We start from the raw sequence: 24,950 nt of genomic DNA on the forward strand, positions 1-24,950 counted from the left end.
ACTAATTCTCACCATGTATCTATCAGTAGTCTTCTTAAATCCATTTGCTTCAATCAGTAGACTCAGACTTAAAAAATAGAAAACAAATAGGATTTCCCAGAGAATTTCACTGAAACAATACTGGTACCTCATAAATAAGAATTAGTGGTGTTCAGTAAAACTGGGCAGTTGATAAATACAGGTTTATTCAGTTTATTCTGCTGAGCTGTGCTCAAGTATGTACCAAGCATGGTAAAAGCTTTAGTTCTCTGAGTTTGGAGATAATCTTTTGGACATTACTATACGCTTATACCTGGACATTTATCCTGAAGAAATTCTGGATCATGATTTAGTCTGAATTAATTGAAATTCTGTAAAAAAACAAACTTCTTCATAGATGAAATCACCTAAAGTTGTTTGCGATCCCACCCTCATTTTTGCAAAATGCTTTTAAAATAATTCATTGAGAGAAAAGTAGTGGATCATTAAAATTTGACTGTTTCCTGGATTTATATTCTAATTTTTGATAAATCAAATGTGGTTATCAATGTCTAAATTATAAACATTTTATGATCAGTCCTCCTTGGGTTTAGTGTGAGTCCATTCTTTGAAAAAAAGGATTATGTATGAACACAGGCAGGTTTGAGAGGCTTAGTTAATAGTAATTACTTTGGCTAAAGTTTATACAATATCAGTACCAACCCAAGAGGGAAGAAGTCATGCTTGGAGAATTGGAACATTGTAGTTGGTGGGGCGACTTCTCTTGCCCAGTCATTTTCTGTAAGATTATTATTTTTGAGTCAAGGTTTATATTCCATGAATGTAGAAGCTGTATAGGAAGTACTGAACTTTGTATAGAGTTTTGTTGTCAGCTTGATACATTCTTAGTTTCAGATACACCACCTCCACCACCACCTGTGGAAGAACCAGTCTTTGATGAATCCCCCCCTCCACCTCCTCCTCCAGAAGATTATGAAGAAGAGGAAGCGGCCGTGGTTGAGTATAGTGATCCTTATGCTGAAGAGGACCCTCCATGGGCTCCAAGATCTTACCTAGAAAAGGGTAAGTTTCAGAGAGATACCTGGAGGGCTGGGAACAAGCCTGTATGTAGGAATATGCTACATATAAATGTGCATATCATATGCCACATATGCTCGAGAAGGTAAAGGAAAACACGAGCACAAGAGAGACATGAAATATATTTAAAAGAAAAAAAATGAAAAGAAATCCACATGGAATGTCTGAGGTGAAAAATAAAACATCTGAAGTGACACTGCAAAAGAAAAGATTAAAAAAAAAAAAAAAACTGGAGAAAATGGCAATTATGTAACATGAGCTGTAGAGGAAAAAACCAAACAAAAAAAAAGGCACCAGGCAGAGCAGGAGAAAAATACAGAACAAAATTCAAATTCACACACACATACAAAAAAAGACCAGACTTAACTGGTCTGATAGAGACTGGAGAAACCTGAGACTATGGCCTGTGGCCACCTTGCTAACTCAGAACTGAAGCCACTCCTGAAGCCAAAAATTTCAGCCAATAATTAGGCCTATAAAACAAATAGTACTACACATAAAGAACATGCTTCTTAGGTCAGTCAAATATATGACACCAAATGGGCAACTCCTGCTCAAAAGCAAGATGAGGAGGCAGGAAGAGACAGGAAAACTGGATGAATGGACACAGGGCACCTAGGGTAGAAAGGGAGAGAGTGCTGACACATTGTGGGGATGTCACAAAACAATTTGTATATAAGTTTTTGAATGAGAAACTAATTTGTGCTGTAAACTTTCCCCTAAAGCACAATAAAAAAAAAAAGACTACACAGTTCTCATAAAAACTACGCAATCCAGAAGACATTGAACAGCATCTTTAAAGTAATCAAAGAACGTAATTGTTAACCTGAAGTTTAAGTTTACTTAGCCCAAAAATATTTTTCCAAAATTAAAGACTTTTACAGAAAAAAGGGGGGCTGAAAATTCATCACTAACAGAGATATGCTAAGAAATATTAAGAGGAACTTTTTCAGGTGGAAGAAAAATGATACCAGATTCAATCTCAGGTCTAAAAAATGAATAGAGTGAAGTAAATGGTAAATACATAGGTAGATATACAGACATTTTTCAGATATCATAATCTCTTTTAAAGATAAGTAACTTTAACAAAATAGTGATAAAATTATCAGTTTCTTGCCTACAGCGAACACAGAAGTGACTTCATTAGCCCAAATGAGAGAGGAAACTCAAGTACGCTGTTAATATAATACGTAAAGTAGTACGTTGATACTTGAAGGTAGGCTGAAACAAAAATGTATAGTAAACCCTAGATAAAGCAACAAAAACAAAACGAAGAGATACGGCTAATGTATAAGTAATAAGAGATAAAATGGAATAATAAAAAAGAATTGAAAAGAAGCCAGGAAAAAAGGGCACAAAAAAAAGGTGAGACAAATAGAATTCAAATAGCAAACTGGTAGATTAAAACCCACCATATCAATTATTGTGTTAAATGTAAGTGATTTAAACAACTTAATTAAAAGGTAGAGATTGTCATATTTGGATAAAAAAGTACGACTCAATTAAACAAATAATTTCATGAGTAAGAATCAGTACAAAGCGGGTTCCTAGGAGGAGGAGAAGTCAAGTATATCTCCACTTTCCAACTCCCCTGTTTTGACACCATTCATTCCCCATGGCTCTTTCTCTCTCTCTCTCTGCTGAGTTCAGTAATTTGCTGCAACACTACAGAGAATTCATAGACTATACTTAATAGTTAACATGGTTTATTAGGGTAAAGGATACAACTCAGAAGTTACAGGACATGAACAGGGAGTAATAATAGGATGCAAATCGAGAGTGACACAGGAGTAACATGAAGAGGTACTCAGGTGAGGTTTAGAAAGGTCCTGGAAGTGGGGGCATGTCTCTCCCCAGGATTCTGTCCTTCGAGAAGCTTCTCTGAGCCTCGATGTTTGTGTTTTGGGCTTTTATCAGTCAGTCCATGTGCTCATTATTGGTTACCAGGTGGGCTCCCTAAGATGTTTTCCAAATTTTGGTTTATTTCTGTTAAGACTTTGAAAGCATGAAAACCAAATAAGCTCTTCTTTACACTTTCTGGCAAAAAATAAAATGTACACACATACACATTCACACATATATATATATGTGTTCCAGCTTATGATTGCTTTTTTTGTGTTTACGATGTATATAAATGTTACAGCTATTGCCTAATGACTCATTTTGCTATTTCAGACCCTAAAACCTGTTTTGTAACCCTGCCTGCATGTTAGAGTCATCTTAGGAGCTAAAGTTCAATATATCTGCACCTCTAAACCTATTAAATTAGAATTTCTGGAAGTGAGATCTAGGCATCACAATTTCATAAAGCTCCTCAGATAATTCCAGTGTGCAGGCAAGGTTGAGAACCAGTGCCACAGGAGAAGGTTTATCTTAACCCTTGCTTATTGCTCATTCTAGCCAAGTGAGGATACAGTGTGAGTATCTTTAACTTTAGGAAGAGAACAAATATTTTCATGCATTTATTATGTGCCTAGCATAATGAAGGCTTATTACCTATTAAGGCAGTTAGTCTCTCCATTTTGCAAAGTAGGAAATTAAGGTTCAAAAAATAATGTAGAATGTCATAGAATATAGTAGAAAATGTCACATTGCTACAGAAAAGGAAGTATAATAGTTATTAATGCTAATAAAAGCAGCTTATATATATGTGCTATTTACATGCGTGTATGTGTGTGTATATATATATACAATTTTTACCATGTACAAGGCCCTGAGCTCTGTATTTTCTTAATACAACAATGCTTTGAGGTATTAGTATTAAAATTCTCATTTTACAGTTGAGTAAAAAGCTTAGAAAAGGTTAGTGTTTTCTGTAAAATAGTAAGTAGTTAGTAGAGCTGGGATTTGAACTAGGTGGTATAACTCCAGAGTCCACACTCTTAACTGCTGTCCTAAGCTTGAGCTCTGGAATCTGGCAGACCTGGGGCTGCATCTCAACTATACCATTTGCTAGCATTAAATTCTTCCCGGAGGCAAACTCCTACTTATTTGTCAGTACCCAGCTACTTATTTGTCAGTACCCAGTTTATATCCCTTCCTTCTATCAAGATGTCTGTTCTTGTGTTTTTCTGGCTCAGTGATATAATTTCTAGTGAGAAGTATAAACAATGTATGGTAATTTATTGAATAACATTTCTGGCCTCACTAGACTGTGGCAGTCCTTTACCTTATTCCTCTTTGTATCTAAAAATCAACATGGTTGCTCCATTATTGACTGTCAGACAATGAATAGTGCCATGAGTTCTATCTGGGGATTGCTAGAAAATTTCTCAGAAGATATGACATTTATACTGTGCCTTGAATGATGAGTAGTTTCCCAGGCAGAGAAGACAGAAAGGAAAGGCCTTCTAGGCAGAGGGAATCCCCCAAGTAAAAGGGCATAGCTGTTTGGGTCATGGTGAGTAGTTTTATGTGTAAAAGCACATGGGTGGGTCGTAGGGAGAGAGTGGTGGTGTTGAGTGCGGGACAGGAAGTTAGTTGTAGTTAGGTGGTGGAAGGCCTTGAATAGCATGCTAAGATGTTTGAATTTTTATTTTTTCTCTAGTTTTCATTGTATAGAGGTAATAGAGGGAAACTGTGGAAGATTTTTAAGCAGGCTAATCATAAGATTTCATGTACTTATATTTTAACTTGATTTTTTAAAAGATAATACTACAGAGTACCTTAGAAAGGAGGAAAAACAGGAATTGGAAAGATCAGGTTGGATACCTCTCTCAACAAGAGATAAGGACCTCAGCTAAGGCAGTGGTGCTGAAAACCTTGTTCACATAAATAACCCGTTGCCATAGAGTCAATTCCAACTCACAGTGATCCTACAGGACAGAGCAGACCCACCCCATAGGGTTTCAAAGGAGCAGCAGCTGGTAGATTCAAACTGCGGACGTTTTGGTTAGCAGGTGAGCTCTTAACCAGTGCACCACCAGGGCTCCTCACATAAATAAGTAGATGAAAATGGAAGAAATTTTATGTGGCACTGTCATTCAATTCTTTTAACATCTTTGGAGTTATTTGCCAAAAATCAAATAATGTTCTATTTTTGAAAATCATGTATATCAGCTGATAACTCTATAAATTTTGTTAAAAGCAAAGAAATGAGAGCACCTGACTTGCAAAAAGATTAGGTTAATCAGCAAGTGGAGTAAGTTGTTTGCTTTGTAAATATTAACACCAGTATTTTGAATTGTCCCTTTGGAACCCAGAAGTGTTTTATACTTCAGAATAATGCACCACTGTACTTACAGGAGAATGACAAAAAGGAGATGAGAACTTTCATGACTGATGCCTGACTGAAGGTTTCATGTCAAGCAGATCAGTTTTAGGAAGCAGTATTTATAGAAATTAAGAATCCAGAAATGTCTTTATAAAACCGTCTGTCATTCATACTGCTTAGAAAATCTTTAGGTACCCGCAGTAGTACTGTATTCCAGTTAAAGACTGCTGCACTGATCAGGACAGTAATCCATGATGGAGAAAACTAAGATTTGAGAAATTTAGGAGGAGGAATTAACAGGGCTTGGGGATGTGGGGGAAGGTGAGAGGAAGGCAAGGATGGCTTGGGCAGAAATTCAGGGAGTAGTAATGTTTCTCACTGCGCTAGTATAATTTTGTTTAAAAATATGCATTTTTAAAATACAACATGGTGATTAAGCACAAGCTCAACTGAAGAAATAGCCTACTTTCCTGATTCTGGGGTTGTGTATCTCTCTTCAGTGAGGTACTTTCCCATGGGCTGTTAAAAGGTAAGTCTGAATAAATGTGATCTTTACCATTTGTATTCAATTTAGAACGTAACCTCCATGAAAACGTGATTCCATTGTATAGGACTAGACATTGGGTGGGGTGGGGGGGCCATTTGGTCTGTGTTTAGAAAGTCACTGTCTTTGAGTAAGCAGGCAAAGGATGGATATTCACTTACGTATTGGTTCTGTCATTCTAGGAACATTATTCCTCTCTTTAATATCCTATTTTGTTTTTTCTCCTCTAGTTGTGGCCATTTATGATTATACAAAAGACAAGGAAGATGAGCTGTCCTTTCAGGAAGGAGCCATTATTTATGTCATCAAGAAGAATGATGATGGTTGGTATGAGGGAGTTATGAATGGAGTGACTGGGCTCTTTCCTGGGAATTACGTTGAATCTATCATGCATTATTCTGAGTAAAGCTCAGCAGGGCTGTGCTTCCCTCACAGGAAGTCAGGTCTTCCCAGATTGTCAGAAGGCCCCAGGGATTCCCCTCCAGTGAAATGAATGAAGGATGCAAATGATAAAAACTACTGTGTTCTTTTGGTTTATCCCCTAGTATTAAAAACAAAAAAGGAAGCTGAGTCTGAACAGGTGGATCTTTCTGCCATCATTTGTACTATGCTGAGCTGTCTGGATTGAAATAAAGCGACTGTTTCTGAATATGTCAGAGCTATAACCAGATATAACTATATAGCTAAAACAAATCAGTAAGACTGATTGAGAAAAAAAATCTGGGATCTTTCTCAGGAATACACTGTACATTCTTGGGGTTTCTCCTCCTGCAAAATCGGTGGCATTACAAGTTCTTCAATGCCTGTGCTAAGGGGTTTAACCTCATGGCCAAATCTGTCCCTTAGCCCCACACTTTCTTCAACTTGTATGAGGAGGGAACTGGTATTTAAAATACCATACTTAACCGTTTTTATAATTGTTTTGGATGGCTTATCTCTTCTTTAACACTGTAAATTCTACATTCTTTCAGCACTTGAGTGAACCAAACGAGTTGATGCTGAACTGACTTGCATCCCTTTATGTTTCTTAGTTTTTAGATTTTAGACAGGGCTTCCAGCCGGTTCGAAACAGTTCGGTAATTGCTGACATAAACAAGGGCAGCATATATGTTGCATAGCAACCATATCTGTTGCCTGTTGGATTTTGACCCAAGTAGGAAACAACAGTGATGCCCTGCTCAAAGATGACAGCCGACCCGTGCTACTTTGAATGTGTTGCTGTGCACATTCCTACCAATAATTCGGTCTCCTCATGGATCCCAAGTCTCAGGAGCCTGATGTGGGAGATTGGAGTATGGGCAGGACTGTGGAGAGTGACACACATTCAAAGTGGTGTCGCCATCTTTGAGCAGGACACTGCTGTTTGTTTCCTACTCGGGTCAAAATCCCACCATCGACAGATTTGGTTACTGTGTAATGAGTACTCTGCCCTCGTTTACGTCAGCATTTACTGAACTGTTCTACAGCCCTGAATTATGAAGATGAAATTATGAAATGTGAAAGTCCCTAAACATCCTAAGGGTGGTTAACAAGTGTCAGTTTGATTTAATATGCTGCTGCATGAGACTGCATTGCCACTAACGGCCAGTGTACCCAGATGTTTCCAGCGCGGTAGGCTGCTCCACATGAGAGGTAGGCTTGTGGCCTCCTAAGGTTCTGAAGAGATTGAACCATGGAAATGTTCTACTTAAAGGCATCCTGAACCCTTGCCTTAGGTGCTGTTTGAGTGGTAGGGTCTTAGAGAACAGACCAGCTATTTCTTTACTTCATTCATTATTTACAGGAAAAAATCTTCTTTGGAAAATAGCAGTTATTTCAAGTCTTTCGACAGTCACAGGGAATGAAAGGCTTGCTACTGTGCTCTCTGAATGTCGTTAACAGCCAGTGTAACCTGGTGCTATCTGAGTTGTTTATTCCCTTAGCTCTAGAGAAGGTAAATATGCCCCTGATTTAGTGTGATTGGACTGTGACGTAACTGTGCCTGGTATGAATTTGTACCTTATAGCTCAGACTAATAGTAAGATTAATAGGCCAAAATGTACCAATCACATAGATAAAAATACAGCTTTGAGAGAAACAAAGTTTTTTTTTTTTTTAATCTGTACAACAATTAGCTTCAAATTCAGTGCAATTTGTAGGACAGATGACTTTATTCTCCACTTCATTGATCAGTATAAGAGATAATGAAAAAAATCCAGGGAGGCTTGACGCTCATTAGATGAATATTGTGATGAAGGGCCAACTCACAGCCAGCCCAAAGCTGCCAGCGTGGGTTCTTTCCAGTCCCATTGACTTCGCCAGAATAGAGCTTTGCCAGGTAACGTCCCTGTGCTGGGTAAAAGGGGTAAGGCAGCAACTGCATATATTTCAAACGTTGGCCTTGAACATAGTGGATAGTGCAGGTGATAGAGGAACTTGACTGAAAAATGGAAGGTGTTAAGTAGTAGTGTGTGAGGAAATCCAGATGGTGGAGTCAGAAGTTAATATTTCACTCGTAAATCTGTTATCTGAGCACAAAATTTCATCACACATTTAAGTGACACCCAGCTATAGAATTTTTTTAAGTTGCAGCATTTTTTTTTCTTTCACAAGTTGCAGCTTAGCATAACTATTTTGCTTTTAGATTTTTCCAACACTTTGGGTTTAGCTTTTCATTAGCTTGCCTTCAGTACACATTCCACTTAACTCTTTTGTTACCATCTCAACATCCCTTATTTACTGAATGATTTCCTTAAAAGTTATGGCCCTGAGTGTCCTCTGAGGCTGTAGGTCCTTTATGGATCTGTCCCTGCAAAGGTTAACCTTGTCTTAGAACTAGGTATATAACTAGAAAAAGATTTTTGAAATGAGATGTTCCCATTATGTATTAAATAACTTTTTGCTGAGAAAGCTTAGTGGACTAATAAGGCAGAGGGTGTTTTGAAATCCCTGAAATAGTTCCCACAGCTCACTCCTACAGACATAGAGAAGACAATTGTGCAAGCAGCAGAGTTGGTGGCGGTCACAAGAAATGGAGCTTGCCTGGGGGACTCCTGCTGGACTGGGGCGTGCAGAGGGCACTGGTGAAACCCTTATACTGCAGCTGCATCGGGGGAGTCAGGGGTCAGGGTTTTTTTTTCTGTATTATTTAGTACTAATGTGTGTGTGCAATTTTTGTTTTAAAAACAGTACCTGTTAGACTTTGCATTTTTTTTTTTTGTACAGTTTTAAATTTTATAGGTTGTCTGGGAAGGATACTATGTAATGATGGGCCAGGCCTACAGTCATTGGAGACTTTTAATGTATGTAATATTTTATTAGATTGCATGCTATTAATAGTCTGTAAGGGTAGTATTTCCTGTTTTACTGTAAGTTTCCCCCATTTATCTTTTCATAAACTAAAAGATGGTATTAGGAATTCCAAACGAATGCAGAAATCTTACATGCTACGTGTTGTTAATGTTGTGGCAAAGATGATCCAAGTCTAAAATCTGCTGACCAGTAAGCAAGCATTTTATCAACAAAGAGGGAATCTAACGGGAGAGAATTTGTCCCTCGTGGAGTGCTGCTTTTTGACTTGTGTGTCCACTCCTTTTTCCTTAAAAAAAAAAAGTGGCTGAATAGTTTTTTTTCTTGGCGGGGGGAAGGTGGTGGATTATTTGAAATTTCCTGAGGATATGAATGAAAATACACTTTCTTGTTGTCTTTGACCTTATGAGTATGGCCAAGGCAATAAATCAAACAAAAATATTGCCAGTATATCAAAATCTAGACCTGAGAGATTTGTCTGCCATTTGGAATATGAATCTTTTATGATGTCTTGTTCAATATTTTCCATCTTTTGGCGACTTGATTTCTGTCTCAGAGGCACCTGCTGTTTCCATTTTAGAGTTAGGGTTGGCAAGGGCCAAGTACCTTTGCTGTGTTCCTAAAAGGTATTGGATGAGACACTTTCATCCCCCTCTTCCCTTCTTCCTGCTGCTGTTTATTACCCAGCTAGAGAGACTGTTTTATACATCTTTACAGTGATGTCTGTAACGTAGCTGTGTTCCTTAGCAGTCTTTCGTTGGCTAAGGAAAGGTTAAGATTTTTCTGTCTGGGAGGCATTTATCTGTTTTGTTTTCATTTTCTTTTAGCAGGCGACCTTTCTGTATTAAGAACTGTTCTTTTATCTTTTACTGCCTTTTCTTGTGGAGCATGGCATATCCTGAAAGCCACCTTTACCTTTAAAAGGGTTTGATGGAGGAATTGGCAGATGACTCCCTACCAAGTCCTTAAAGAGTGGCAATTTTAATCACTTCTGTGTTTCTCTGCCCAGAAACTCGTTTGGTGTTAAGGTGATAATTTTCCCCCATGTGATTTATTTAGAATTATAGACTTTAGAGCTAGAAGAGATTTTCGTTCAGTCTCCTTTCATTGGTGAGGGCAGATGTTTTATTTCAGATGAACAGCTAGATAATGGTAGAGTTCCTGACTTGATGCCCAGTGTTCTCTCCACTGCACAACTGTCTTAATTGAATGTGCTGTATTTTTCTCTGAAAATTAAAGAGTTCTACTTGTTGTCTTCAGGAAGATACTTGAAAAGATATGCCATGTTTCAATAAATACCATCAGAGTATTCTGTGTCTTTTAAAGGAGTGGACTAAGTACAGAACCCTTCTAAACGACACTCAGTGCAAACAGTCTTCCCCATAAGGTGTATGCAGAAAAGCGTACCATTGCAGCATTCGGCAGGAGCACAGCACTGCCAACAGCCATATTGGAGAGAGCCTTATAAAAGTTATTACACAGAGGCATTGTGCTCCTTACCTTATGTTTACTTTATGCTGATCTTTGTTCCTTTTCTAATTGAGAATCTTGTAATTCTTTAAAAAAAAAATTGACAAATGACAGGGCCTAGCTGTGTATAAATGATCCTTGCTAAATATCTTGAGGTTTTTTTGTAGAACAAAAAGCTTATTTTCACATTAAAATGGAAATGTCTTTTTCAACTTCAGAATTCTGTGGAAAAGCAGTTTTTACCATACACGTGTGTCCATGCACCTTTTTCTTAACAAAATAGTTTACAAAAAGGAATGTAAACAGTTTGTGATCTGGCCACTTGTACTTTGAGCTCCCAGAGGGAGGGTTGGCGTTGTGAGTGGAGTAACACACGTGCAGGAAGACGTGAGGGAGCAGCCTGTTGCCAGTCAGGTTTCTTGTGTGCGTGCCATTAAGCCACCTCCAGATGAGTGGGGGAACATTCATTTTTTTAACTGTATCTGGAATTAATTGTTGCTGTGTACTAAGAACTTGACCTAAATAAAATCCCACAAAGTGTATCATCTATGTGTCTTGTGAATGTGTTCATGTAAAAGACCTCTTTTCTTTCAAAGGAGGCAGGCACCTAAATGTGCTGGGGAGCAGCCTTGACTTTCCTGCTGCTTCAAACCTGGAGGCTGCTTTTTATTACTGTATTCTCAGACTTCAAGTATATTTAAAATACAGAGCCTTAAGTTTCATCTCTATTTTTTCTCTTAAGACAGCTGCTCTAAATACTTATGAATTGTTTTCTATCCATATTTTTGCTAAGTGAACCTGGGCCTTTCCAGTCACTTTTCTTTACTACATCTGTTAATATACCCACAAAGAGTGCTGCAGCAGTTTCCCACCTTCCCAGTCCATCGTGTTTCTTTTGGATGTCATCAGCTAATGTGGAATGGAAAACTGAGGAATATCCAGCTAACACATACATATTTTAGGGCATTTTAAAAAAGGGGGGCTCTTATTTATGAATAGGAGGCCTCTTAGGCATCACAGCAGTCATCTCACAGATGTTCAATGTCTGATCTTTAATTATCCTATTACTTTGTTAATTGATCCCTTATGGGTTACTCTGGAATTCTACATTTCATTAAAATGCTTTATGGATTTGTGTGGGGGGTGGGTGCGAGGGGAGTAACTATTTGTTCCATGGTCCTAGAAGCCTGTGTTTATTCCTATGAAACCAAAATGGTGAATGAACGAGTAGGACTTCCAGTGTTTTTGTCCTACTTGGCAAAATGATAGTGATTTGTAAACACATTAGAATATACATTTATGCATACCCTGATTGTGGCCGCCCAACATACATAATTGTGACTCCAAAGCTTTGTAACAAAAAGCAGTCCTTTCTCCTAGGTTACAGTTGTGCTTTGTTTAAAGAAAAAAATCTTAATGGAAAGCTATTAACACCTCCTAATGTATTTAATTGCCAGAGCTCCCCAGTCTGTTGTTATAAACTATACTTGACAGGTTAACAGATTGAACACATCAAATTATAGTTTATTCACCTCCACACTTGATTTGTTCTTACTGCACAGCCTATTTTTCAGGATCCCTAACACGAGTCAGAACTGACTTGACGGCAACGGGTTTGACATAGAAAGCAAAACCAGGTTCTTAATGGTGCCGATCCACAAACACTCAAGTAAAATCCTCACGTTTAAATGAAATCTATGTTTTTGTTTTTATTAAGGATTGGGTAAGCTGACATAGTGAAAACATGTAACTGAAAAACAAATTTACACTGAGTGTATTACTACTGTCCTAAGCCATTACAATAGTTTAGTTTACTGACAGTAACTGGCAAGAATAACTTGGAAAATAACTTAATCCAGCGATAGAACACAAACATGTCAGTAGTACTGAATATTCTCTCTCATATATATATATCTCTATATCTCTCTATATAGTTTTGCACAATCAGGGAGCAAGGCACATAATGAAATGAGAGCATACATTTATGCAGAAGAAAATAATAGCCACAAAGCTGAAAAATTGTAACTTCATCTTTACCAAGCTGTGCATAATCCTTTGAGTAATGTCCTCCACCAGGCATTTTTTTAACGCAATTCCTCTTGTCCTCTTTTTTTTCATGCTTTAAAAAAGTATATTTCTACATTGTGTCCATTTATTTTCGGCAAAGCTCCCACAATCTAGAAGTCAGTGTGAGCCTTGTTATTTATTTTTAGAAGAAACTGGGACGGACGGGAGCAATCCCAGTTAGATATAATGTGCAATTTTTCTTTAAAACAGTAAACAATGTTTTTACATTTAGCACAGGCTAATGACACTTTATTTTAAACGTACATCTCTCTAAAAGGATTTCACTAGTAGCTGATAAGAAAATTAAGCAAAATCATTTGAAACATTTCATTTAATGCTCATTTTCAAAGGAGAATTATTTACAAGTAGAGAAAAAATTTAGGAGATGGGGGATCGTGGAAAATGGCAGTTTTTGGTATTAGGTTACAATAAATTTAACAAACTGGATAGTTTTCCAAAATGTAAGTCCCTCCCCACCCCCCACGCCCCCAAGTGCTGTCAACACATCTGCTACCTAAGAAGAGGTCACGGCTTCAGCACTCATGAGCTTGCTACAAGCGCCATCCGTGATTAATAGTCACCTCTGAACTTAGCCATCTTGTCAGCGCGCAGTAGTCACCGTCTAACGTCTTTGGTAGAAAGCAGCCAGACCCCATCTAGGCGGATGAAGCTCTCTCCTGTGAGACAGTCACTTGTTCTCTTTCTCCCAAAACTAGAAATACTCACCTGCCTTCTCCTTCATTAGCACCTCAGAGTCTGCTTGTTTTTCTTTTTTATCCTGTTCCTCCAAAAGAGTTCAAGGCACTGGGGATTATAACAAATATTCTTTTCTGAATGGTTTATTGGTTCAACAAGCAAAGAGCAAACCAACTGCAGATTATTTTTTCCTTCAAGTGTTGTATCAAGTTATGTTGATTTGCTAATTTTATACAGCAAGTTTATTTTACAGCTAACCTTCAGATTATTTTACATATAGACTTTCCAAGGGCACAATAAGAACTGAGCATTTGTTTGAGGGATAGGCTAGTAACAGTGTAGAAATGTCATGAATTTTAAAAGGAAAATAAATTTGAAAAGATATTTAATTCTGTTCTATTTGCATCTCTTTGGGCCAAATCTCAAACTTTGTGAGAGGTGACATATTCCTCCAGGATTAGGGATAACCCTGATTTATACAATAATGTAATGTGTATAAAATACAAAGTACCAAAGGTACCTGCAACATAAAGGGATTTTTAGAAATAGACACCCTCTCACCAAGTGCATAAATCTAATTATACCTATTTTATTTTTAAACAAGGCATTATACCTGTAATCACACACAGGGTCATACAGATTTAACTGGGCTAAATTTGAAAAAAATCTGAGGTTAGATTGCATTAGTTATATAGTCTGTTCTGACAGTAAATGACAAATTTAGTAATAACCTATGACAATAGGCTTTTTACTTGCTTAAAAATCACTTTGTGTTTGAAACTGCATGAAATTGCTTTTAGCTTAGGGACAAAGGTGAGAAAGGGTTCTACTGGTGGCTTAATAAACGAATCAGACCAAGACATACCATTATCTGAAGATTTTCTCAGGCTAATTTATAACCTCACTCCCTGACACCAGCAGCTTGTGCTCCCGGAATGGCAGCATTTGAAACTTGAATGGGATGCACAGCTCCTATTAACCTTGACCTAGAGCTCCTATTAACCTTGGTCTCAGTGTTGTCATTACTATATTATTCATAATCCCCCAGTATTGTTTAGATGAACTTTCTTGATAAACTCTGCATTATTTCCAGTGACAAACTCACACGGAGAGGAAACTTCCAGGATAGTTCACAACCCTTAGAATATGTCATTCGTGGGCAGGAGCGCCTTAATTTTAGAGGATTAAAAAGCCATTTCTATATTACTTTGTTTGAAATTTTCTGATGAAATAATCTGTAACTTAAGAGTCAACAATCTTTTTCATTTTAAAAAGTCCCAACAATTAAAAAAAAAATCTGACTTACAGTTAAAGGTATGGTTAAGTGGGTATCTGTAAAAGCCTTAATGGTTACTTTTCCCAAGTGAGAATTATAGCAGCTAAGGAAAAGTATATTTACTTGTTTACTTTGCCTCTGAGTAAACGCCAAGCAGGTAAAATTTCAATACGGAATACCTGGTGCCTTTGAGTCAATTCTGACTCGTAGCAAACCTACAGGACAGACCAGAACTGCCCCAAAGGGTTTCCAAGGCTGTGAATCTTCATGGAAGCAGATTGCCACATCTTTCTCCAGCACAGCGGCTGGTGGGTTTGAACCACCCACCTTTCAGTTAGCAGCTAAGTACTTAAATTAACCACTGTGCCACCAAGGCTCCTCAATACAGAATAGTCATATATTACTACCTATGAATAGGTAATATTCTGCAGCCCTTCAGAGTTGGTGGCAAAACTTTGAAGCATAGGGTGATCCAATTTTGAAATTATTTATGGTAAAAATTAAGGGTGCTAAGCAAGTCACTAACTCCGATAGGTACCTGTTTACATTGCCCTCAACAGCAGTAAGACTGCAACCATGCTGTTCATTTCAGTAGAGCCAAGTCACCTGTCCAGTTTTCCTCATCTGACCTGAAGAAACCAGGCCGGGCTAGAGCTGCTGAGCAGAAGGTGGTGAAAAGCGACACAGTACTAGTGTCATCGGGCAGAGAGGGAAAAAGGAACAGCTACAAAAATACAGCATTGTCTCAAACAAGAAAACCCACAGCCTAACAAAAACCTGAATTAAAAACACAACATGGGTAAAACACTAGAACTATAATTGAAAGCATCATTTCAGTTTCTTGATTCAGTTGTTTCACACACAACAAAGTTCAAAACAAACGGATTAATAGTTATTTCCATCCTGAAAGACAAGCCACAGGATTGGGGGTAAAAATGAACACTCCTTCATCTGGCCCTGGAGAGAGAGCTCTCCTTGGCGTCCGCCAGAAGCATCGGTTCAGGATGTTATCTCAGAAGATCCCACACTGAATGAAAGACTAGGGGCCTCAAATCAGGGGTGAGAAAAAAATGGAGGGTGCATTTTTTTTTCCTCAAGGAAAGTTGAAGCTATCCAGTTTCATATTTTAAAAAGAGACCACACCCCAAATTTAAAAACACCTAGTGGTGAATGTTTAGAAAATTGGATCCCTATTCTTAACTCTTTAAACCCCAAAATAAGGGTGATCCTAAGAACATAAAGCTGCAGGCAGAAGACTGTGGCCAATTACTTCACTCATGAGTCACACTGGAGTTTGGCAATCTGTGCTCAAATGCTACCAGCTTTGCTGTGCATGCTGACATGAGCAATGCAGATACATTCAGGGTCACTTCCTAAGCACAAGAATATCAGACACATGAAACTTTGTGAACAATTTAAAAGATACCAAAAAGTGTCTTTAAAGAAGCAGGACTTTAAAATGCACAATGGCATACTTATTGCTGCATAACCACATGAATATATTGAACAATGTCCAGGAGACACTGGAGATATGACAACGGAGAGGTGCCACTTTATGATACAATACTTTCTGGGAGGGTGGGTTATGGTGGCATCCTGTGTACACAGTACAACTTCCACTTAATTGCAAATTATCTCTCATTCCTGCCCTACTTCGTTGGCATCACTTTTTCCTTATTAGTCTAAAGACTTCTGCAGTTTGCACTGGTAATCATTGTTCACAACAGGCATATATACTTTTGTTACAAGATACGCTCATTTATGTTTGCTGGAATGGCCAGTTTGTATCCTCTTATTTAAAAGCAGCTCTGAGACTGCATTTTATTCCTTACGGTCAATTTATGTCATAAATTGATGAGACAGTACACATTTCTCTTATGCACCAAAGAAAATTCACAGGAAAAACAAAACAAAAGTACAATGAGTTCTGTCAGCAGAGCAACAACTGCATGTTATACCTGATCACACGTATGCGATATTGAAGTTGGACCTCACTACCCCCTCAGAACACCTTGTGACCTGGCTACAACCAGCAAGGATCCTAGTGTGCTCCAGTAGTTGTGGATGAAACTATCAAATCTCGTTTATTTGCTTTCCCTCTGTCGTCTTTGATAATTCTGAATTTAAATGGATTCTTTGTATGTTTAAAACTCATCTGACTTGATTGAAGACACCTACAGGGCCAGTCTGATTCTTTTCTAATCACCCATCCTTCTGGAGAGCAAAACACAAAAAAGGCATTTCAGAAAGTGACTTTGTTTTCTGTAATAAGCACCGTATCAGGCCGATGTGTCTACCTGATACACCAATTGTCTACAGATATCTAATATAAACATCTACCCAAAGCACACACTGTTAAGATAACTGGTGACCTGAAGACATACCGGAACATAGCATACAGGGGTATTGTGCTGGACATTCTCTTACAATAAATCAAGGCAAGGATCGTCAAGCCAAAGTTGATTAATAAGCTTCATAAAACTCATGAAAAGGATTCAAATGATACTAAGAACGAACTGTGCAGGATTATAGCACTAAATTATCCATGTATGGTAGGCAAAGAGCATACTTGTGACAGAACAAAATTTATTCCACATCCTACATGTGGGTGGGATCACTGCAGCAGTACTGCAACTAGAATGGTTTAGGTACACCATGAATGTGTTCTATGCACAACCACTTACAGCTACAGTCTGTGAACATTTCCCCACACTGCACAAATGACCTGTTCTATGAAGCTAAGAGATTCTCCCAATTTAAAGTGCCCCCTTATACACAGTAATGAAGTGTCAGTCAAGTAGTTCTAATTTCAGTCAACTGGGAAAAGAACAAAAGCCCCAGAGATACCTGACCAGATATTCTGGCTGTCTTCTCAAAACTGAGAAACAGCACATTATACACCTATTCATTAATATATAATATACAACATGCACAAACAGGCCACACATGGACAGCCCCTAATGAAATACCTTCTAAATAAGTAATTAGAAGTTTTTGGTCCAATCCATATGATAGATAAATCATAAGGGACAGGACACACAGCCCCTTCCTTCCATACCTCTTCCACCCCAAATACACAAAACCATTTTCAGATTATGACAAAGGGAATAAATAGAATTACCCTCAGCTTTCATATATACACACATACACTCACACACACACACGCTATATATATATATATATTTTTTTTTATATGTATAGCTATGTGTGCACACACACATATATAGCTGGATACCACCTGAATGGCGACATCACACCAGGAGGCTCTGAACATCTGAATTCATAGATCAGGTGAGCTGACTGTAGAACTGATTACAGAGATCATGAAAATAAACTATGGCTACCAGTCTCTTGAGAGCTTGGTGTTTTGGTCTCTCTTGGGGGGAGCAGGAGGGGGTCCTCTCCGCAGCGTTGCATAGCCTGATATATGACTGCCTCCATAACCAGCCTTCTGTTGTTCAGAAAGCAGTTCAGGGGGAGGCGGGGGCAGTGCCATATCATCCATGGTGGCTGTGGGTTCTGCTCTGGACATACGGGAGGAGGAGAGTGAGCCATGTCGGGTGATGGACTTCCGTTGCAGTGTCCTGTTGAGGTCAGCCAGGAATCCAGGCTGGACACTAAGGCTGGATTTGGGTGAGGTGGGCACTTGTGGCACAACTGTGGCCATTGCTGGCTGCTCTGAGATTTCCGCTTGAGTGAGGCGGGTACTGTCGTTCCGTTTGGGTCGCGTGGGTGGAGGGGCCTTCTTCACTGACGTTTTGGGCCATGGCTGTGGTTGAGGGTTAACCACTGCCACCTTTGGAGAGGTGCTGCTGCCCGAGAATACTGCTGGGATCTCTATGGGTGGCAGAGGAAGCTCTATCTCAGGCGGAGGGGGTGGAAAGTCAGAATCTGACGGAGGAGAAGGGAATTCTACCACGGGGTCCTTTCCAGGCCCACTCAGAGCAGATGCTTTTGCTGACACACGCCCTTGTTGGAGAACTCCAGGAAGGGTTATACCAGAAAGATTGAGTTTTCCAGGTTTGGGAGGTGCTGCAGGAGGTGGTGGTGTCTCCTTGCTGGGAGACCCAGAGGGCTCCGCTGGTGATGCAAACTTGCTGACCAGACTGTCTACCGAGGGTCTCTTAGGCTCGGGGTGCTCCGCACAACTGCTGGATTTCATGCTTGAGTTTCGCTGCGGGGTTGGGGGTGGCTTCTTTCCCCCAGGGCTGGACGTCTTACTGGTCTTTTTGCCTGGAGATCCACTTTTGTCAGGGGTGGGAGAAGCTGTGGGGATAGCAGGTGGTGGCGGTGGGGCCGGTGCGGGGGCCGGAGGTGGTGGTGGCGGTGGAGGAGGAAACACTAGGCAGCTTTCAGGAGGAGGAGGAGGGAAATCTGGAGAAGGGACGGGGATGGAGCTGGGCTGCCATTTGGGTTTTGCTTTCACAGCAGGAGGAGACTGGGGGGCTACATTTGCTGGGATGGGCTTTAAGGGCTGTGATTCCACAGGAGGAGGGGTGGGAGGGAGAGGAAACTGGCTGGCTATCTGCTTCACAACAGAGGGCACCGGAGACAGCGGAGAGGCAGGTGGTTTCACACAGAAGCTCTGTTGTTTAGGTAGTGTCGGAGGGGGGACTGGACCAGGAGGAGCAGGTGGGGAGGGAGGAACGTGAGAAACAGGAAAAGGTGGCTGCTTTTTTGCTGGGGGGATTGGAGGAGCAGATGTAGGTGGTGCAGCTTGTGTCACAACGGGTGACCCAGACTTGGTGCTGGTTGGTGGGGGCACAGTCACGAGGGGTTTGGGGGGGGCTTGGGGAGGCAGGGGTACAGGAGTGGGAGGAGGTGGGGGTGTGGGAGAAGCTGCTTGAGTAACATGCTGAATTTGATGAATTTTCAGTGGAGGGGGTGGGGGGCTGAACTGTGGAATGGATGGGCCACATGGTGCTGGTTTTAGCTGGGCCATAGCCGAGCCAGGGGTTGGAGGTGGGGGAGGAGGAGGGGGTGGGGGGACAATTCCACTGGGGGGCACCAGGATCTGAGTCTTTACTGACTGTGAGACCAAGGGCTGAGGCTGCATTATTGAGGCTGGTGGAGGCTTAAATAGGGACCCTGAATGCTGAGACGCATTCTGCAGCCTTGTGATTGTGCTGTACTTGACAAACATTGTGGCTGCTGAGCCAGAAGAAGGTGCAGATTGGCTGGGGAGAGGAGGAGGAGGTGGGGGGGGAGGTGGCGGAGGAGGCGGAGGTGGCGGGGGAGGGGGAGGCAGGGGTGGGGAAGGCTGTGAAGCAGTGTAGGGGGTGACTATTTTAGGTTGTGGGGATAAAGGAGGCATAAGTGATGTGTAGGGTCGGCTCATAGACTCCATTCTGGCCTAAAAGGAGTATAAAAAGGGGGATGGGAGAGAGAAAAACACAACAAACAAAACAGTTACAGAGGTAAGCTTTGACTGTGGGACACTAAAAAGCAAGGATCTGGGGCATGCATGAAAAGGATGCAGCAGGTGGTGATCATAATGACGGACAATGTCGTGAAGGCAAACATCTAGTAAATCTGACTCCCTGGGCAACAAGGACACAGAAAATTTGTTTACACAGTATGTTCAGGTAGCTGGACTGGCTAACAATCTAGGAAAAACTTCCTGTTGCAAAAGCAAGTTTGAATGGTGATGGGATGTGTGACTCCTGACCTCTGGCTGAGTAACCTCCACACAGCCTGTCCTGAGGATCGGGTGGACTCTGGCAGTGGGAAGTGTGATGGCTCAGGTTGACCACTCAGTCCATGAGACCGCATCCACAGCAAGCAGATGCCGTGACTGGGCTTAGCAGTGCTGGTGGAGGGCCTCTTGATGAACAAGGATGGATTTTGATGCTAGTAAGCTGACACATGAGTGTGAAAGTGTTCAGCAGGCGTGCACAGTCACACAGGAATGAATGAACTTGACACACACTCGTGTTCGTGTGAGACACTTGCATCCAACATGCACAGAAGTCCAGCAATGCAGGTAATGGGGGGGGGCATTCTTTACATTTGCTTTACTGGAAAATACATAAAGAAATGCTTCATAAACATTATAGCAGCAAAAGAACATAAAAATGTCATACAGAAAAAGCTGGAAGAAAATGAGAGGAAACTTTGGAAGGCTAGAATAAAGGACATGATCAAAAAATGCGAGCTACAGTCTGTCAGCAACGTGCTGGCTGGCCCGCCTGGGCACCTCTTGGCATTGTAGAAATGACCACATCTGGCCATTTATTTCATGGAGCTAATCATGCATGAATATGGTTTAGGGACTTCTGAAAAGGCAGGAAAGACGCTTGGTTTTTCCTTACTCCATTTAATGACTTTGGGTACATCCTTTAGGCTCTCTGAACAAATTGTGAGGATCCAGAATAAACCATTTGCATTAAATTATGAATGACATCTAATTAGCACTGACAATGCTTAGGTTAGTAGACTCTAGAGGGCTCATTATCAGGCTGAGTTCTAATGCCCCACCAGGACACTCACATGTTTTTTAAAAATTACACATCAGAGTAAAAGCATTAGTCTGTACGATCTGTTACAGGAGTCACCCAGGTTAATGTGTTTCCAAAGAACAGCCCCTGACCTTAACTTGACCCTGTCTTGGCTGCTTCAGGGGTGTAGACCTTAGCTGGGCTGGCCTTCACATTTGGCACCTGAGACTGAGGTAACAGGAGAAGAAACACACAGAGGGGTCAAGACTCAAACAAACTGTCATTGGTGCACAGCAGGGTTCACATTCTTCCTCAAACTCTGCAGTGACAGACTGCACTTCCTAACCACTGAGTGTTTGGGCCTTTGTCCTCGCTGGCCTTACCTGGACAAATTAGGTAGTTCTGTAATTTAAGATGCACATGGAACACATCATTAATAATTTGGTAAGGAACAGGATTTTTCTTTAGACATCTGAATTACGTAAACCGGCTTCTCTGGTACATATTCAGAGCATTAGCAATGAATGGCACTGCTCCATCCACACTGATTAAGCGAGGAAAGGGAGAGAGAAATGATTTCTTGAAAGTCTGAGGCTCTGATAAGGGTTTTGAGAATGTAGGTCATTACAGCCAATTCTCAAATGCTCATTTTTGAGGAAATGTGCTCCACTCCCACACTGGGCTAGCAATTTGGCCACCTTCCCAGGGCCAGGTAATCAGCCACGTGTGCAAATTAAGGAATAAATTGAGGGAAAATATCCACTTAATTCTCACTGGTGAACATACTTGTTTGTGTAAGTGATTCAGACCAAAAGAAGAACAACAACAACAGAAAACCCTGAAATGACTACTGAGTAAATACAAAATGGCCAAGGTGGTACTCGCATGGCTCCTCATAGATGGACCTTTCGCATACCGAAAAGGTGCACACAGGCCTATGGAACTACAGAGGCAATTTGCTAAAGGACTACGGTGCCTTTCAACTTGAGCTAAATAACCGCTCCATTTTTCTAAATAACCTCACAATAATTATACTTGTCCTTCAGTACAATTATTCATACAATCTATCATGCAATGCTTAAACCAAACACCAAACCAAACCCAGTGCCAACGAGTTGATTCTGACTCATAGTGACCCTATAGGACAGAGTAGAACTGCCCCATAGAGTTTCCAAGGAGCGCCTGGCGGATTCGAACTGCTGACCCTTTGGTTCGCAGCCGTAGCACTTAACCATTATGCCACCAGGGTTTCCATGCAATGCTTAGGAACCCAAAATTTTAGGGGGATTGATTTAAGTCTTCCACATAATCTACAATTAGAGAAAATTCATCAGTATGCAGAGAAATGACGAAGTACAGAAAACAAAAAACATGAGTCTGAATAATTTAAACTAAAAATAAAGAAATAACCATAAACAACTTGTCTAGAACATAATTAGGGCATTAGCACCAAATGGTGTTGCTCCATGCAAATTGATTAGAGGGGGTAAGGGGGCAATTATTTTCTTAACATTTTGAGCCACTGATAAAGGAGTTAAACGGCCAGTTTTTCTGAGATTTTAAAGTCATCAGTCAATTTGCATATAATTCATTTCTGAGGGGAATTCAAATCAACAGGTCTCTCTGAAACCTTTTTACGAATTACAATCAGGAAGACTCAAGATCCAAAAAAGAAGATTGAAATAGAGCAGGAAAGAATTCCTAATAAAGGAATACAAGAGCATTAAGTCAAACCCATGGAATATTACAGACATTTCTATGTAAGTTAAAACAAGTCTGTTACCTTGCTGGACTCTTCTAACTGAGTGCCTCGTTTCCAGGCTTCGGAGAAGATGGAGCTTACGATGCTCTGGGAGCGGACGTGTCCTGCGGGCTGGGTATCAGAAACTCCACTGTCAGACTGATTAGAGTGATTTGACTGAGACTCTGTTGAAAACAGATTTTATAAGATAGGATTGAAAAGGTCAGTGTTTTATACAGATCTTTTTACACAAGGCCAAATGCTATACAGAACAGCAACAAATTAATTTTACTCAACCCATTTCATATAAACACAGCTAGTGCTAGGAGATCTCCCTTATCAGGATTGATAGGAAAGCTTAGATCCTTTTTAAATACTTCATCACGACACTAGTAATTACAATAAAAGGTTCATATAACATTACTGGCATCCTGACAACCTATCTTGCAAAAAATCAACTCTCAACAAATAAGAGAATAAGCTATCCATATTGAATTTTTTTTTTTCAATCATGTCTTCATTATATTGAGTATCAGTATCTTTAAAGCCCCTGCTCCACGCCATCTCAGAGTTCTAATTTTTAAATTCAGATCTATATACGATGAGTACTTCCTTCTTCCCAGCAACAAACAATCCTTAGAACTTGACCCCCAAGTGAGGCATAAGTGTGCTTTCCAGGGACTCAGGTATTGGTACCATAGGGCAGCCAGGCCTCATGGCAAGACACAGAGAGGTTTTCAAGAGACCTGAGGCCCAATGAGAATGGCTATGAGGATACAGTGATCTTCAACTGACATCCAGGGTGAAAGAAGTCGGAAGGTTATTTCACGGGCCTCCAGATGGAAGCACCTAACTCAAGGTCTAGCATCTAGTGGACACTAAGATGTTAAAGCTACTCCCATCCAATCACTCTGTGAGAGGTAGATAACTATTAGATGCAGAATTAAGTATGTCCAGCAAAGTTAGTTAAAGTAGAGCAAAGATAATAACCACAAAGAAATTCTAAATCCTAAACTCAAACTCCTTTAGATATAATTAACACAATATCCTTTTGAGTACCACTGATTTCCTGTAAAAACTTTAAAGTTTGGTAGCTTAAACAGTTTCCTTTACTGTGATACTGGACTAATTCTAGCTATTTTCACTATGAACTGAAATGTCAGGAAACCTGTGGGGAGGAGGGCAGTTTCATCATGGATCCTGAGGACGGAGATTCTTTCCAAATAATTTTCTTCCTCAATTTATGCACCAACAGTTGTTTCTGAGCAGCATGTGAGAGTTTAGAATAACCTGGGTTTAGGAGTCTATATACTGTTTTTCTATTTCAAATATATTTGTGAACTACCCATGACAGTTTCCCCACCTAAGAATTAAAAAAGCACTTATTGGTATGGCTCTAGTTTTTAAGAATCAAACTGAAATAACCAGGTCTACTGTCAGGTCTCTCAGAGACCTTCATATTGCTAGTAAAATAGTGCTTTGAGGTATCTGAACTACCTGGGATGCTGGAAGAACTAGATCCTGATTTAATGCTGGAGCTGGATAAGGAAGTCCAATCATAAGTTGACTCTGTTCTCTTCATGGCTTCTTGGTAGTTCATGTAGAGCTGCTTCCCATACTAAATAAAAAGGCAGTAAATGATGACATCTGAACTTTACTGGGTACGGGATAGAAAGATGAGGTGGGCAAGTGGGACATATATCTGTTTACTGATTCATGATTTGTATGAAAATTAACACAAAAATTCTTTTAATACGAGTTAATTATTATCTACTCATTTTTTTTCCACTCCAAATTCTTCATACAGGGCCAGCTTCTCAGGACTATTCAGGATTCTGCCCCAAATCTGGTTGGTAAATGTTCCTTACTTAAAGCAATTTAATTTTTTTTCCCAGTTATTTTGCTTACAGTAAATTCTTCTGTATAAGAACCACATAATGCATTCTGCAAAGCCAAAATAAATCACTTTCATGCTATATAAGCTTTTACCAACACTCTTATTCCCTGGATACTGTTAAATGCTTATCAAATCACCAAGGGAAAGAGACATTTGAAGTGTGAAATGCAGGCCTGAGAAAACTAGATACTGGTAAAATCATGAACATAAAACAATCAGAATAATTTTGACATAAACTGAATTTCAGACATATTAAACAAAATGG

General features: G+C 40.0%; 2 protein-coding genes across 18 annotated transcripts in view; one reads left to right on the top strand and one right to left on the bottom strand.

The window, feature by feature from the left end:
• Positions 1-11,132, top strand: part of ABI2 (abl interactor 2) — a 110,792-nt gene extending 99,660 nt beyond the window's left edge. For 11 of the 12 annotated variants that reach the window (XM_049887926.1, XM_049887927.1, XM_049887924.1 and 8 more), the window contains 2 exons: positions 868-1,041; positions 6,044-10,800. In XM_049887926.1, coding sequence (XP_049743883.1) covers positions 868-1,041; positions 6,044-6,219 — 350 coding nt within the window. In that variant the 3' untranslated portion in view covers positions 6,220-10,800. Of the gene's footprint in view, positions 1-867; positions 1,042-6,043 lie in introns of all 12 variants that reach the window. The other variant, XM_049887929.1, reaches the window with a different exon arrangement.
• The window catches only part of RAPH1 (Ras association (RalGDS/AF-6) and pleckstrin homology domains 1), a 136,683-nt gene that overhangs the window by 36,024 nt on the left and 75,709 nt on the right, over positions 1-24,950 (bottom strand). For 2 of the 6 annotated variants that reach the window (XR_007517934.1, XM_049887915.1), the window contains exons 14-15: positions 24,286-24,406; positions 22,831-22,973 (exon numbers count right to left, since the gene is read on the bottom strand). Coding sequence is in view for 5 of the 6 variants with exons in the window: in XM_049887915.1 (XP_049743872.1) it covers positions 22,831-22,973; positions 24,286-24,406 (264 nt within the window). In the remaining variant the exon portion in view is untranslated. Of the gene's footprint in view, positions 1-11,106; positions 19,964-19,991; positions 20,628-20,654; positions 21,450-22,830; positions 22,974-24,285; positions 24,407-24,950 lie in introns of those variants that run through there. The other 4 variants (XM_049887911.1, XM_049887916.1, XM_049887914.1 and 1 more) reach the window with 4 other exon arrangements.

The sequence above is a fragment of the Elephas maximus genome, chromosome 6 (genome assembly GCF_024166365.1).
Source record: "Elephas maximus indicus isolate mEleMax1 chromosome 6, mEleMax1 primary haplotype, whole genome shotgun sequence".
Classification (NCBI taxonomy): domain Eukaryota; kingdom Metazoa; phylum Chordata; class Mammalia; order Proboscidea; family Elephantidae; genus Elephas; species Elephas maximus.